This window comes from Vanessa tameamea, chromosome 9 (assembly GCF_037043105.1).
Source record: "Vanessa tameamea isolate UH-Manoa-2023 chromosome 9, ilVanTame1 primary haplotype, whole genome shotgun sequence".
Lineage (NCBI taxonomy): Eukaryota > Metazoa > Arthropoda > Insecta > Lepidoptera > Nymphalidae > Vanessa > Vanessa tameamea.
In genome coordinates, this window is record NC_087317.1 from 12,506,750 (window position 1) to 12,522,868 (window position 16,119).

General features: G+C 38.0%; 1 protein-coding gene across 2 annotated transcripts in view; it reads right to left on the reverse strand.

Moving 5' to 3' along the window:
* The window catches only part of Zip (zipper), a 74,397-nt gene that overhangs the window by 17,978 nt on the left and 40,300 nt on the right, over nt 1-16,119 (reverse strand). For both annotated transcript variants that reach the window (XM_064215734.1, XM_026632339.2), the window contains exons 3-25: nt 13,918-14,039; nt 11,329-11,352; nt 9,839-9,931; nt 9,330-9,759; nt 7,908-9,247; nt 7,143-7,313; nt 6,518-6,685; nt 6,136-6,282; nt 5,878-6,006; nt 5,649-5,769; nt 5,333-5,566; nt 4,823-4,993; nt 3,796-3,958; nt 3,583-3,721; nt 3,270-3,401; nt 2,977-3,142; nt 2,377-2,480; nt 2,162-2,290; nt 1,426-1,674; nt 1,043-1,213; nt 656-910; nt 359-478; nt 126-275 (exon numbers count right to left, since the gene is read on the reverse strand). In XM_064215734.1, coding sequence (XP_064071804.1) covers nt 126-275; nt 359-478; nt 656-910; nt 1,043-1,213; nt 1,426-1,674; nt 2,162-2,290; nt 2,377-2,480; nt 2,977-3,142; nt 3,270-3,401; nt 3,583-3,721; nt 3,796-3,958; nt 4,823-4,993; nt 5,333-5,566; nt 5,649-5,769; nt 5,878-6,006; nt 6,136-6,282; nt 6,518-6,685; nt 7,143-7,313; nt 7,908-9,247; nt 9,330-9,759; nt 9,839-9,931; nt 11,329-11,352; nt 13,918-14,039 — 4,928 coding nt within the window. The remainder of the gene's footprint in view (nt 1-125; nt 276-358; nt 479-655; nt 911-1,042; nt 1,214-1,425; nt 1,675-2,161; nt 2,291-2,376; nt 2,481-2,976; nt 3,143-3,269; nt 3,402-3,582; nt 3,722-3,795; nt 3,959-4,822; nt 4,994-5,332; nt 5,567-5,648; nt 5,770-5,877; nt 6,007-6,135; nt 6,283-6,517; nt 6,686-7,142; nt 7,314-7,907; nt 9,248-9,329; nt 9,760-9,838; nt 9,932-11,328; nt 11,353-13,917; nt 14,040-16,119) is intronic.

A 16,119-nucleotide genomic window follows, 5' to 3' on the forward strand; every position in this document is an offset into this window, starting at 1 on the left:
TTCAATTCGACTGTAAAAAAAATATTAAAGGCTGACTACTTATACCTTAAATATATAATTACTATAGACAGTATTGCATAAAACAGTCATGTCAAATTTTGAATGTATTCTTATGAAAAATGAACCTTGGTCTTGGCGCGTCCAGCGGTCTCCAGTTCGGCGAGCTTGGCCTTCAGCTCCTTGTTCTGGCGTTCGAGCACCAACTTGCCGCTTTCTAACTTCTGCGTCGCGGCCTTCTCCGTGCCCAGCTCCATCGTGAGCTGGTCTATTTGGTTCTGAGGAATTAATTTATAATTTAGTATAATGAAACGAATCGTTTGTAATTCAGTTAGATTATATATTTCTTAACAACAAATACCTGTGACTTTCTGAGCCTGTCGTTAAGTATCTCGTTGTTGGACTGCTCCTCGTCCAGGTCCTCCTCGAGCGCCGCTATCCTAGCCTCCAGCCGCTTCTTCTCATCCACTAATAACGTGACCTATAAATAGGAATATTTTAGTATTGGTAAACAATTCATACGTTCCGTCGTCCAGGCCTCATATACCTTTGTTTAAAAAACAAAAATACAATTAATGTAATGAGTAGGCTACTATGGGAGTGTTATTATATTTCGTCGTCCATCTGCCAGGACCGGCGACGGTAACGGAGGCCGCACCTTAGCGCCGGTGGCGGTGAGCTCGTCGTCGCGGTCGTCGCGCTCGGCCTCCGCGTGGCGGCGCGCGCGCTCGGCGGCGGCCAGCTCCTCGGCGTGCTGCAGCGCCTCGGCCTCCAGCGCCTTGACGCGGCGCTCGGCCTCGCGCGCCAGCGCCGACGCCTCCTCGCGGCCCGCGCGCGCCTCCTCCGCCTCGCGCGCCGCCTCCTTCAGCTGCACCGTCAGCTTCTTGGTCTGCTTCACGGCGTCCTCCTTGACCTGTGCCATAAGTAATCTTTAAATATCGATACCTTCCAATGATTTTCAGTCCGTTCGATCGTTTTGAATAACGAGCGTCATTGAATGATTACCGATGAAATAAAATACAATGGTATAACTGCGAAGGGTAACCTTGTTGGCGAGATGCAGCGCCTGCTCCGCGTCCTTGAGGTCCGACTCCAGCTTCTTGCGCGTGGCGGCGGCTGCGGCGCGCTGCTTGCGCTCCTCCTCTAGCTCCGCCTCCAGTTCTCGCAGCTGCTTCACGATGCCACGACGTTTCTCCTCGCCGGCCTCCTCCTTGGCCTGCACGCACACAAACGCATTTAGTTTTATATTGTCAGTGTTATTTTTATAATAATATTTTAAAAAAGCTGTGAAAGTGTATGTAAAAAAAGTAAATAGGGTTCATCCCTGTCGTGATTTTATGTTTTACTTTTAAGATATTAAAAAAAGAACTATCTAAAACATTTCATAACGATTTTCCATCAAAAGACGTAAATTTCGGTTGCACCGACCTGGAGATCTCGCTCGAATTGCGCACGCATGGCCTGCATGTTGACCTCGAGACGCAGCTTAGCGTCCTCGGTGAGCTGTAGGTCATCCTCGATCTCCTCATTCTGTGCTTTGAGTTCAGCGAGCTGTGACTCGAGCGCACGCTTCGCCTTTTCCAGTTCGTGAACGTTCTTATCAGCCGTGCCCTGTGTGTTGGCGAGCTCGTCCAACTCAGACTGAAGGAGCCGCTTTGATCGCTCCAACTCCTCGATCTGGAATATTTCCAAGGTAACATAGTAAGTTACAGTATAATTAAACAAATTAAAAATTACATAGATATTGCGACTGTTCGTCCAACATACAGATTATAGCAATTAAGACGCAGCAAAATAATTATTTGGTTGGAATTAATCAAACTTACATAGTTTTCAGTACCAAAGGTAAGCGTGGAACTAAATTAAAATTCAGTTGCAATTTAACCACTCATATGAATACACCACTGAATTATCATGTGCTTTATTTGAGCTTATAATTAATATGGTAATCAGCGGCGAAGGAAAACATTGTGAGGGAACCTGCATGTGTAAAATTTCAATAAAATTCTGACACATGTGTATCCACCAAACCGTTTTAGAGCAGTATGGTGGAAGGAGCTCAAAACCTTCTCCTTAAATGAAGAAGCCCTAGCTCAGCAGTGGGTCATTTACAGTCACTCTTTCCAAACACCCGCCTATACAGCGAGTAGGAGGGCGGCGGTACCTTCTCGGCGGCCACGTCCAGGTCCCTGGTGAGCGACAGCACGCGCGTCTCCTTGTCGCGCGCCTCCCGCTCGGCCGCGTCGCGCTCGGCCGCGTAGCGCTCCGCCACCGCGCGCTCCTCCGACACCACCTGCGCGGACGTGAGCGTTAGATGTCGTATCGCAGCTGCAGTCTGAGTCTCGGTTGCTATCTGTACGCTCCGAGGAGAACGCGAACCTTGTCGAAGTTCTTCTGTTTCTTCTCGAGCTCGAGCACCTTGGCGCGCTGCGCGCTCAGCTCTATGTTGGTGTCCTCCAGCTCTTCTTGGATTTTCTTTTTGCCTGTAGATTCAAATTTGATAAGTGATCATCGAAAAAACAAATAAAAACTATATACACTTATAATAGTATTCATTTAACTCAAACCAATAAGGAAAAGTTTGGAGCCCATTGCTCTAATGTTACGGTTTAAAAAATTATTATATCCGCACCAATAGTAATGTATCATAGCAGTATATTATAATCTTGAAAACAGTGATTAAAATTTCAAAAGTGCTTGCATATATATGGTATATATAGTGATTTTGACATATCTATACTAAGATTATAAAGAGATAAAATTTGTTTGTTTGTATGTAAGGGAAAACTGCAAAACTAATGACCCAATTCTAAAAATGTTTTCACTGGTAGAAAGCTACCTTTTTATGTCTGCCATTGAGAATAAATTATATCTATATCATTTTTGTTTTTTAATTTATACAATAATAAATTGCACCCGTTCCAAGCCGGGGCGGATCGCTAGTATGTTTATAAAATTATATAAATGTTTTGTACGCACTCTTGTCCAACTTGTCATTCGCTTGTTTCAGCTCATCGAGTTGACAGTGCAGCGCTTCAATGTCCTTGCTGAGCTTCTTACGCTGTTCCTCAAGCACTGCAGCTGCTTCCGCTTCCTCCTCAGCCTTCTTCTTGGCGTCGGTTAGTTGTTGGGTTAGCACTGACACCTGGATATAAATTTATATTTTATTCCAACTCATTTGATTTGTTTTTTTGTGAAAAATGAATGATGAAGACAATTTTATTTAAACAAAATAGTAAATAGTTAATATTTTGTCTGTTTATGCAACTTGCCTGCTTATCCAAGTTCTTCCTGGCCTGCTCTTCCTCATCAAGCTGGTCGCGGGCTTGCTCCAACTCTTGCTCCACATTGCGCAAGCGCGTCTGCAGCGACAGCTTCTGCTTTGTTTCCTCTTCCAGCAACGCCTTGAGAGATAGATAAATGAGTAGTCTATCATTAGAGGTACGGCGAAAAGTCCTTATTTTAATTGTCATTATTTTCTTTTTATAACGTATCAAAGCTTTGTATTGTATTATATTATGTTATTTTAAAACGATACAATCATTTAATACATTGTGTAAATTTTTGATCATATGTTTTACACACCTGTACTTCTGCGTGCTGTGATCCAGCAGTCGCCGCCTGTTTAGCAGCAGCGGACGCCTTGAGTTCCGCCTGCTCCAGCTGTTGCAACGCCTGCTCGGCTTCGCTTTGCAGACGGATGCACTTGTCCGCTAACTCCGATCTAAACAAGAATAGATACGCTGGCTGTAAGACTTGTCTTTATGTAACGCGGTTTGCGGGGGGACACCGGCGCACCTGGCGCGCTCCACGTCCTGCAGCTTGGCGGCGACGTCCTGCAGCTGTGCCTCGGTCTGCTTGCGGCGCCGCTCACCCTCCGCTCGCGCCGCACTCGCGCTCTTCAGCTCCGTCGCCAGGTCTGCGTTCTCAGCCTCCAGCGACTGCTTCGCCTTCTCCAGGACTGGGGAATCGAGTCATAGGTCATTAGCAAAGGTTTCTACGAGTATTATTCTAAAGAACCTCTCACGAGACAGGACAGACGTTTTTGTAACGGTCTTGATTAAAAAAAAAGTTTCTGTATGTATATATATATATATAGTAAAAATACTTCTATTCATTTAATATAAAGTGTTATTGTCAAGCTTAAGAATGAACCCTAAGCTCGTGTCACGTAGCAGTCGTAACTAACATTTGTTATGCCAAGTCAAGTCCTGTTTGCGATCAGGCGACGATCCTTTACACATGTGTTGCCAATAATCTCGCGTCGAATGGAACAAACTTCCTTCCTCGTATGAATTTTCTACATCAAAATTATCATCTTTTGACAAACCGAATTTGACGTTCTTTTGCCTCCGTTCATTTAAAGTAGCCATTATAACATAATATAATTTAATTTATATAAAAACATTAAAATTTTCTAGTAAATCAATGCACAAAAGTTTCGTTTTGTTAGTGACAACTGACGTTTATTGTCAACAAATATTTAAAATTGAAATTTGGAATTATGTGTATTTGGCATTTATTACAAAAAACCTATTTAATCTATTCTAATATTGAGCAACTGAAGAGTTCTGAGCAGATGAAGAATATTTAAACGTGTATTTAATTGCAAAATTCCTTTACATACTTAATATTTGTATCAAATAGACATATATAGTTTAAATTAAAGAATAATTAAATTAATCCGTGTGTAGGTAACTTGTGTCTTATAAAGATATGAATGATAAAGTATTGACAAAATGACAATTAGGAAAATCTTTACATTTCAGTGTTATTTGAAATTAATATCATTTCATTTTATGAACAAAATGTTCATAAAACTCACCAGCCTTGGTTTTCTTGATCTGGTCATGCTGTTCGTTAAGCAGCTGCAGCTCCTGGGAGTGCTTGTGTCTGTGCTCCGCGAGCGCGGCCTCGTGGGCCGCGGCCTCCTCCTCGAGACTGCGCTTGAGCACCGCCACCTCCTGCTCGCGCTTGGACCGGAGCTCCTGTTGAGCTGAGAAACGAAAATACGTAATGTAAGTCGACTATGTCAACACATGGGACAAATATCACTATTTGATATTTGACAAATACTATATATACAGAGTGAACATTCAACATCAACAACAAGCAAGACAACAAAATAGGCAGAAAGGTTAGCAACCTTTTTAGCAAATATTTCGCAAGAAGATAGACAGACTACGTAAAAATGTCAATAATACAAGTCTCTGATATCGGGCAGTAGAATAACTAATGAGCCAGCCGTCCTTACGATCAGGCTTGCATGAAGTATCAACTAAAAGTAAAATATTGTACGGTGTAAATATTGGCAATGAATAAGAAGGTCCCTCACCGGCCGTGGTGTCGAGCGAGTCGAGCAGCTCGCTCTTGAGCGCCTCGAGCTCCTCGTTGAGGTCGCGGCGCAGCTTCTCGGCCTTGGTGCGCGCGGCGCGCTCGGCGTCCAGGTCCTCGTGCGCCTCGGCCAGCGCGGCCTCGGCCTCGCGCGCCGCCTTGTGCGCCGCCGCGCGCGCCGCGCCCTCCTCGTCGGCGCGCGCGCACGCCGCCAGCAGCTCCTCCTCGCGCTTCGCTGCAACCAACGCGCCCCGTCAGCTCGCCGCACTCTCGCCCGACAGCGCGCTCCCCCCACCCACGTCGCCCCGCCCACTCACTCAGCACGATCTGCAGCTCCTCGACCTGCGCCTTCTTTTCGGAGAGCTGTTCCTTGACATCCTGCAGCTCCGTCTCTAGCTTTCTCTTTGCCCGGTCCACTTCTTGACGCAATTGGTGATCCTTAACAGTAAAAGAAAGTATTTATTTAATTTGTCGATTTATTAATAAAAAAAATAACTAAGTAACGCTCGTTATAGCTCGCTGAGCAATAATAATATTGTTATATACCTTGAGTAATTTTTCCTCGAGTTCGGCGATAGCGGACTCCTGCTTGGCCTTCAATTTGCTGAGATGTTTGGCTTTCTCCTCCTCTTCAGCTAAACCTTGAGACAAGTCGTTCGCTCGTTCTTCTAAAACCTACGATTGTCACAGAAAAATAAAACATTAATAAAGCATCGCCTACTTTATACCAACTGATTATTGACATGAGTTTCAAAATTATTATGAGGGTGTTAATTATTGTGATCTTTGTATTATAAATTTTACCTTCTTCTCTTTAACCAACTTCTGGTTGGTGTCCTCGCTAAGAGCGAGTTCCTCCTCCAGCTTCTTAAGCTTGCCGTCGCACTGTACGCGTTCCAGCTGCAGCTTTTGACGAGCTGCTTCCTCTTCCTCTAACTGTTCCTCCAGATCCTATAAAGAGAGACAATTTACAAATGAGTATTTGTTAAGGAGGACAGAAAACAAAATGCGTTTAAGGTACAATATGTTTTGTGCTTACGTACACTTAAACACATAAGTGATAACACCACCACTACACAAACGTAGTAGGGATAATTTTTGACCTACACAACCAATATCATGTACATATATTAAAATATCAGCCCAGGCATTATAAAATTGAAAGAATAGTCATACTGAACGTCACCTGTATATTGAGCTGCAGACGCTTCTTCTCCTGCTGCAGCGAATTACAACGCTCCTCCTCCTCCTCGATGCGTCCCTCCAGGTCGTGCAGCAGCTCCTCCAGCTCCTGCTTCCTAGCTGCGGCCCGTGCTCGACTCTCTTCGGCTTCCGCGCACAGTTCGAGCTCCGCCTGTTGAATACAACGAAAATATATTTACATGGAGATTACACTAATCACAGTATTTAACATCCTGTTGTACTGATAAATATATTTTTTATGTACCTACATAACAGAGCATTATTCTCGGTATATTTTAAACAACAATCGACACCGAATTCACATATAGTACTTTTTTTATGTGTGACTTTTTTTAAAACTACTTTCAATGAGTGACTTCAGGTAATTGTTTTCTAGTTTTGCATTTTTTTTTACAGTGAGAAAATTGTTTACGATACTAACTTATTAGAGTCTAATATTGACATTTTAAGCTATTGCGTTTAACAGATTATATATTTTGTGCCCGTATGATTATATTTTTCTCCAGAATTAGTATTCATAGACAATGATATTTCTTTTGTAATTTTAAAGATTTATAGTATTTTTATATAAATTTGTCATAAATATCATTAATAGAGTCTAATTGAACCTGTAATTGTTCAGCGAGTTGTGTCTTTTCAGCGCTGGCCTGCTGATACTTGGCTTCGTAGTCCTGGCACCTCTTCATCTGCGATTCGAGACGCTCACGGATTAGTCTCAACTCATCTTCCTTTTGCGTCAACTTCTCCTCTTGCTTCGTCACTTCTAATAGAGGTTTAACCTGAAATTACGATAATGGTTAAACATTTAAATATTTGATTATTATAGATTAAATATTTATTAAAGCAAGTTATCCATGACACAATACTAATGGCATGCATCTTCAAAACAAAGATATGTACATTACAAGGCAGGCTATCTACACAATAATCTATTGAATGGGCCCACCTTCGTATCGTATTTGCATTACAATTGCTGTATTCTACAATAATGAGCTGGAATGTTTTCAAAACACAACGAAAGCACTCAAGTAACACAGCGCTATGTAAGTGTTATGTTCATGAACATTAACTGTATTGTTATAATTACGTTGATATCGGTATTAAATTTATTATTAAAATAATTTATAAATTACTAGCTGGACATGCGGCTCGACCCCGGTGAAATTTATAAAACTTTACCTATATAAAATAAATCATCACGCCCCATTGTTCCCCCTGTAAGGTGAATGAAAAAAAGTAGTGTCCTTCCCCGTAACTCAAACTATCTCCATATTAAGATTCATCTAAATCGGTTCACCGATTTAAGCGTGAAGAGGTAACAGACGTACTTTCGCATTTACAATATTTGTATAAACTAGTATAGATGTTCTCACCTTAATATACAATCTCCACCATTGCCAGTTCCTCAGCTTGAGATACGCAGCGCAGTTTCTCTGTATGATTCGAATAGCATTCAACTGTTGCAATCTCTTCTGATAATTCCTCCTCGCGAGGTACCCGCGACAGAAAGCTTGGAAGTTCACGATCAAGTCCGTAATCTTGTAGTCTCTCTCCTCTTCCAGATGCGCCAACACGCCCGCTCTGAAGAAGATCTTCGACTGCCCAACGCGATACAAATTATGGTCGAGTTCCAGAGCCTCGATCATTTGCTCGCAAGCCTTCTTACCATCCATGAAACCTTTGGGTATGATGTTCGGTGTAAGCAGCTCGTAACGCTGTCTAAACTCTTGGAAGGGAATCCTGTTGGGGAAGCCCTGGCGACAGATTCTTATACCCTCGAGTACACCATTGCATCGAAGCTGGTCCAATACCAAAGGTGCCTCAATTTTGCCAGCCTTCTTCTCATGATTAGGAATGATACACCTGACGAAGTTCGGATTGGTGTTTCTCAACGTTGCCATCAGTTTCGTCAGCTGCTCCTTGTACAGTTGGGAAACTGTTCTGAACATTCCCTTTCTGGTTCTCGCTCCGAACTGCGTGTCTGTCAAAGCTTGCTGCGCCATGCCGACGATTTCAGCGTCTTTCCAAATGTGACAAACGAATGGATCTTGAGAGGACTGAAGACAAGATACAACGTTCTCGTTCAGAGGGTCCATGTTCTTCATCAGCCATTGTGCCGCAGAATAATCGACTTTGCCAGCGTAGTGGATGATAGCGAAATCGGCGATTCCACGGAAATCAGTCTTCATAAACTTGGGATGAACGGAGTGCGACGAGACGAGCTTCTCGACAAACGTTTTATCCGTGGCCTTGGGGAACCAACATTCCTCGTCTAACAAGGCCATAATACCCATCGGTTTGTCGATGAGGTCAATGGTCGGCTGCAAGTCTAAGCCGAAGTCAATAAACTTCCACTCGATACCTTCCCTCTGGTATTCCTCTTGTTCCAAAATGAACATCGTGTGGTTGAAGAGCTGTTGCAACTTCTCGTTCGTATAATTAATGCAGAGCTGCTCGAAGGAGTTCAGGTCGAATATTTCGAAACCAGCCATATCGAGGATTCCAATAAATGATGCTCCCTGCCTTTTTGTTCTGTCCAGGGATCTGTTGATTCTGTTCACTAACCATCTGAAGAGTCGTTCATAGCAGGCCTTACCGATAGCCTCTACGGAGAACTCGACCTGCTCCTTGGTTTGTGCCTTCGTTACGAAGTCGCGACCGACCTTAATTCTTGGCTTAAGGAACGCTTTCGTCATTTCTGTTACAGAAAGACCTGAAAAATACAAAATACATTATTAATTTCAGTATTATGAAAGATTATTTAAAAAAAAATCCTTTATAAAAGGTTTTCTTACCAAGCAAATGAGCTATTTTCTGCGCAACTGTATTATCGGGCAACGTGGCCTGATCTGAATTCCTTTCCTGTTTAAACTGCATGGAACCGAAGAGCAGCACAGCAGAGACTATTCTGAATATAGAGTTGAAGTCTTCATTGTTCATCCCCATGATGTTCATCGATTTGATCGTCGCCTGGAACTCCGCCGCGTCATCGATACCTGGTACGGGTAGCGCTGCATTTGAAAGGAAGGGGTAGCTTTTAGGGTCCTCTAGTATGTACTCTGCTTTCTGCTGCGCCGTGGCTCCTGATAGGAGTTGGTAGAAGATGTGAAATGTCCTCTCGTCCTTCGCTTGTCTGATCGCTCTTGATTTCTCCAATAAGTACGTTTCGATATTCGCACCCGCAATAAAACCAGATGCGTCGAAGTTTATTCTAATGAATTTTCCCTAAAAAAAATGAATATAGATAATTAACATACCCTATTTAATATCACCAGATTTTTATATTTTTTTATTAAAAACTTACGAATCGTGATGAATTGTCGTTTTTAACCGTCTTCGCGTTACCGAACGCTTCAAGGATTGGATTTGCTTGAAGTAATTGTTGTTCCAACTCGCCCTGTTAAACGGATCTCGTTAAAAATATATTCAACTCATAAACAAAGACTATTATTATTTTGCAAACATTTTGTAACATATAAACCTAAGGTTAGGGATATAAAATAATAGCATCGCATACATTTGTGATTATGGTTTATGATTTAGGCATTTCAAAGCGTTACCTCGAACGTTGGTCCATTGCTCTGTTAACATTGGTAGCAGCGTGTAATGAATCAAATGGTTTAATTATTCAATGCTTTATACTCAAAGCTACATATATGCTAATAAGTATATAAATATATATATATGGCATACATTACGTCAGAGAGCTGTCATTTCAAACTAAAGTTAGATCGTAACAAAAAGTTCAACGCTACGAATACATGTAGGCATCTTTTAGTACAAAACACGACGTATATCCAAGTGAAACATTATTTAAAAATTAATACAAAATATAATATATTCAAGTAAGATTAACAAGTCATTTTGAATCGTTTTATAATACTCGAAATATTGATTCTATCGAGAAGAAACGACGAGAAACTATTTAGAGAAACATTTTCACCAATTAAACACACACGTAAATACTGAAACAATTGATACTATTCATCGTGAATTAACACGGAATATGAAAAGATAACTCAAGAGTTTATACGTACTCGTTATGTTATAAATATTACATTCTGATATATAAACAATCTATATTTTTAACTACAACAGACCAACACCCTTTTTAATTTAACTTCAAGCACGGTATATAATATATGTACATAATAATGTCATCTAATATCATAATACATTACCACCAAGCTCGTTTGAAAAGCATAAGAGAAAAATTATAAAAAATATATATAAAAATAAAAGGTTTATATGTGTTAAATAATATAATATAAATACATTACAATGTTATCGATGCTGAAGTACAATCTTTAAACTGAATTAATTTAACAGGACTATTCTCTAGTCTCTATCTCATTCTTACGTGTTGAATTAAAAGGGATAGCAATAGTATATCATTAAAAACGAACGAAAAGTAACGGCTAGGTTTCTAGTTCATATTCATATGGCTCATGAACGAAATAGCACGAGACGAATTTAAAACGCACTTAAAGCACATTTCGATTATGATTGCCCGTACTTACAATCCTCGGTTAAAGTCCTTGCCCATCAATATTTTAGCCCTGTCAAATTAGCTTAGTTTCCTGATTATAAAATACAATCAGCATCAATGTCTCGTACTAAAATATAGCAATCAATGCTAATTGTGACAGTTGAAGTTTAAGATATAAAATAAAATCAGCTGTTTTAAATTTCGAATATCCTTAAAAATTAAGTTAGTACTTAATTAGTTAAATGATATTATGTTATATATAAAACATATGTATATGTGGTATACAATAGTAATGTTTTACTTACTATTATTAACTGCGGCGTCGGTCCCTGGTGTTGTTCAATCCCGGATCACGAGGAAGATAGAAAATAGAGAAAATATATTACAAAACAGTGCATTTGAAGTGATATCAGTGATAATAAAATATTCTAAAGACAGAGATACACTTAGCGTTTGTACGAAACGATTTTAATTGATCGACTAAATTAAAATAATTTTGAATCTTAACAGTATTTCAATTACAAATCGTTTTAATAATAGTTTGGCAATTTTAAATTATTGTTGAAATTATATTTTATGTCAGAAATGTTGTACCTGAATTCAACCTCAGATTTTTTCTCCCATTCAAATAAAAACCTCAACTATTTTACTTTAAATAAAAGTCCAAGACTATTTTTATGTAAAATGCATGCTTGTATAAACCTTTACGAGTTTATAAAAAAACATTAGAGTTTTTATATATATAATATTACAGCACTATTCGGAAATTCGGAAACAATTATTGATAAAATTCACTTCTGAAGTTGTATTCCAATGAAAACTTTTAACGTCTTATACAGAAAAGTAATCGACTAATATCTTATAAACATATTTAATATAACTACATCGCGCGCTATTAGCTACCGACAAAAATATATAAATACACATTAATCTATAATAACCATTTAATAAAAATAAAAAAAAAATTAAATGTAATATCAATAACATTCAAACCACAAATGTTCACTGTTTAAATGCCAATCAAATATAAATCACAGCATACAGTACAGTTACAGTTCGCAATTGTTTTTATTAATATTTAAAACGAATAGCACACGATTCTAACCAAATCCATAACCATTTCATGCAAATGTACAATTTCTTACATCCTCCACGTATTTCGTGTGAAACAGAGAAGAGATTATGAACAACAATTATTAAATACAGATTGCTATACGTCGACGTGTACACACAGCACAACTGTCATTGATTCTAATAAGTTTATTTCATTTTTATATAGTTACTAACGTACTGAAATACAATTATATATGTATGTTATGTCTTCTGCCTGGAAGTCAACAAGCATTATTTCGACGCTTTTTTATCATCTATATAAACTTGTATCGAATAATATGCCTTCTTCACCAATGTATTCTTTACAAATGATTTGAATTTATAAAAAAGCAAACTTAAAAATGTCTAATGATATTGTCACAATTTGTTCAAAACTCTTTACATTGGAACTGAACTAGCAAACAATGATAGAGAAGTCGGAGGATTTTCAGCTGCAATGATTCTACAATGTTCGGATTCGTTTAGCTTTTATGAACTACGTACAATGACAAATAAAATGCAAGGACTGTATACATATTTGTTTCGTCGACTCTTTCCATATACTAGGTTTCATAGCTGGACTATATAGGTACCTATGTGTATAATACAACTTCTTTAAGGTTTCTTTTTCTTCAACCAACGTCATATAAATATATTGTAGCGATAACTCACTAGCAGAATTACGATTTAATTTACTGTGGCATTCATTATTTTTGTTATTGTAGAGCCATACGACATCTATATAGTAATGATATGTGATTATTATGAGTTAAGGGCATTAAAACGTCTTACCCGAATCCGATAGTTAAACCAGTATAGATTGATACGCTTCAAACAGATAAAGCAATCAATATTACAAAGTTTCAACCTAAAATATCCCTTTTTTTATGGTATTGATAGACTGACGGGTAAATGGGCCACCTAGTCATCACTGCCCATACATTGGCACCATATAAAATTTAATCATTTTCCACATGACCAACGCGTCACCAACCTTGGGAACTGAGATGTTATGTCCCTTGTGCCAAACCAGTACACAATAATACTAAGAATCACTGCTGGACGGTAGGATACAGAATGAGTGGGTACCTACCCCGACGGACTTGTAATATTAAAATCTGACTTAAAACATCAAATTTTATCTTTTAAAAAAGTACCGTACTATATCACGTAATACAATCCGTGCTATTCCGGAAAATCAATCATCGACCGACGTAAACTCGACTGTAAAATGACAAAAAGTGATGTACACGACGTCGATTACAATAGTTGCAATAGTGAAACGTACGCTTCATGACATCGTATTACCATAAGGTGACATTTTACAATCGAATCGACTATCGAGTGTCAAAGTTTCTTAGTACATATAAGATCGTACTTCGGAGACACACCGCACGATTTTCATTCGATCGGTTTATATGCACCAAGTCCATTTTCTTTTTAAACCAGATTATTTTAACACGTGAATTTTAAATCGTACGAACATAAAATTACCTACTAACAGTATTTTAAGTTGAACAAAAAACAAAAACGCAAAATAAAACCACAAATTAAAATTCGTGTGGTTGAAAAAATTAACGTAATGCGATGCGAATTTGTGCAGTGACATTATAAATCACGTGGTATGATTTCTTAATACGGCTTTCGCCTTACAGAATACCTCTGTTAGTAACGTGAATACCGTGTATGTAAAATTACATTAAATTGCTATTTTACTAAAATAATCTTTATAATATATTTCACGATAGTATTTATAATTACATTAAGTATAATATGAATAAAGAAAACTTTAATGAACTCACCGCGCCGGATCCTTTGGGTTTCGAAGCGGCGACGTAGGCGAGATACTGTATAACCTTCTTCGTGTTCTCAGTTTTCCCCGCACCTGACTCACCGGTGCAGAGAATCGATTGGTCTTCTCGATCTGGAATTCAATTGATCAGCATCAAACAAGGGTAGAAATATTTTGAATCGGTTCGTTTGTCAACGGACCGCGGGTGCTATAACGACAGAATCCGAAAACGGCCATCGCAAAGGTCTCAATGATATAGGTAACAATCACACATAATCCGACAAAAAGGCCGTTTCTGAAAAAAAACTAGTTAGTTTATAGCAATACGATATCAATTCCGTTCCCTTTATATACCTGCCTGTCACCGATAAAGATATTAAAGTTAAAACTTCTTAAATCCAGCTTGCTATTAAGAATTTCTCAATCAATACTGGATGTCTATAGACGCCCCTCAAATGTGACACTTCAAAGTGAATGGTCACCACAAGAATATGTAATTAAAAAACACAGTCAAGCCCGTTGCTGGCACGGCATACGGAACCTATAACCTCCAGATTTGCAGTCGCATAAACTAACAATCAGAGGACCGAGGCAGAAATACTTTTAATAAGAGGCCATTCATAGAACTCTACGCGAAGATAGTAATATTCCGTTGTGCAAGCTTGTGGGCATAATTAATCCAGCCGGATCTTACAATAGTCTCGCAGGATGACGATCTAAGAATTCCCTGATTGTATTCTTGACTGGACTTGATAGTTTTTTATAAAAAAAAAACTATTTTTCTTCTTATATACAAATTTCAGAACGCTTTCATATCAATATAGCCTACATACGTTTATTAATATTATTAATATTTATTATATTTTTTATCTTAAAATTGAATAGCTTGTTTTCTGTTAACAATAAAATAAAATTATCTAATATATTTTTACTTACAATATTAACTTTATTAATTTATAACTAGACCAAATTTAATTACTTACTTAAAGTTAATAACTGACTTTTCAACTTGCATAATTTTAATTTTTTTAATATTTAAATTAGACACTGGTGTGAACAAAGCATTATATAATGCTTAATAACCATAAACAAAGGTCTAATACATTCCTTATCTGTTTGTTACGTGCTTACAATTTATACTCAAACACAAAATAGTAAAACCACTCACCACGGAACAAAGAATGGTTGGTACTCGTAGAACTGTTAGGTAAAGCCAGCTAAAGTAATACGAAGTACAGAGTGGTATCACTGCATTCGCGAGCTGACTTCCGAACATACAAATAAGTATTTTAATTATGCAATCATAACATTTCCAAATTATAATACCATCATTCGAAACGCAGAATGTTTTGACGAATACTGTATTCAGTATTATAATATTAGCGTCAAGATTTAAAAATTAATTTAAATTAAAAGATTTGTAAAATCGTTCCATAAAATCAATAGTTTTATATAGCTTTGCAATTAATAAAACTCCATAACATGACGATACAAAATTGCCTTTACGAGACTACTTGAATAAAGAGTATATTATTTTGGCATAATTTATATCATCTTCAAATACACCGCAAAGTCGCATGGAAAAATAAAAACTTCAATTCACTCAGCTTTCTTATTCTTTGGTCTGAGCTAGTTGCATGAAAAGGGCTCGGCCAAGGAGCACTCCCCAACGACTGCGCCCGCGCCATTAGCGAACAATTAGACAAATGACTGGTTTCCAACTTATCGCTTATCTTTCTAGTGAGGACCTTTTATCGATAAATTCTAAAAATGTAACATTCTTTAAAAAAAAAAAAAAAGGTTGAAGTAATTTTTTTATAGTTTTTTAAGTTACGAGTGAATGTGGAGTTCTGTTTTGAAAATTATATATTTCCTTGATTTGCTTTGTACTCTACCTATTACGTAACATCTCGTAAATATCTTTATATTAATAATCTGTCCGAAATGTGTACTTTATTTGTATATACTGTTTAATTTATGCTGAATATTTAATGCTGGGAGTTTAGACCACTTCAAAATAATGTTTTGAATGATCGTCATACAATTTCGTTGTTTACATTATATATGTAAGTATATACAATGTAGGTTTTTATAGATATTATGTAACCTCATATATTATGTATTAACTATAATTATATATGTATCATAATTATAACATTAAATTTAAATTATGTTCATATATTCTATACATATTATTATGTCTTATCTAAAC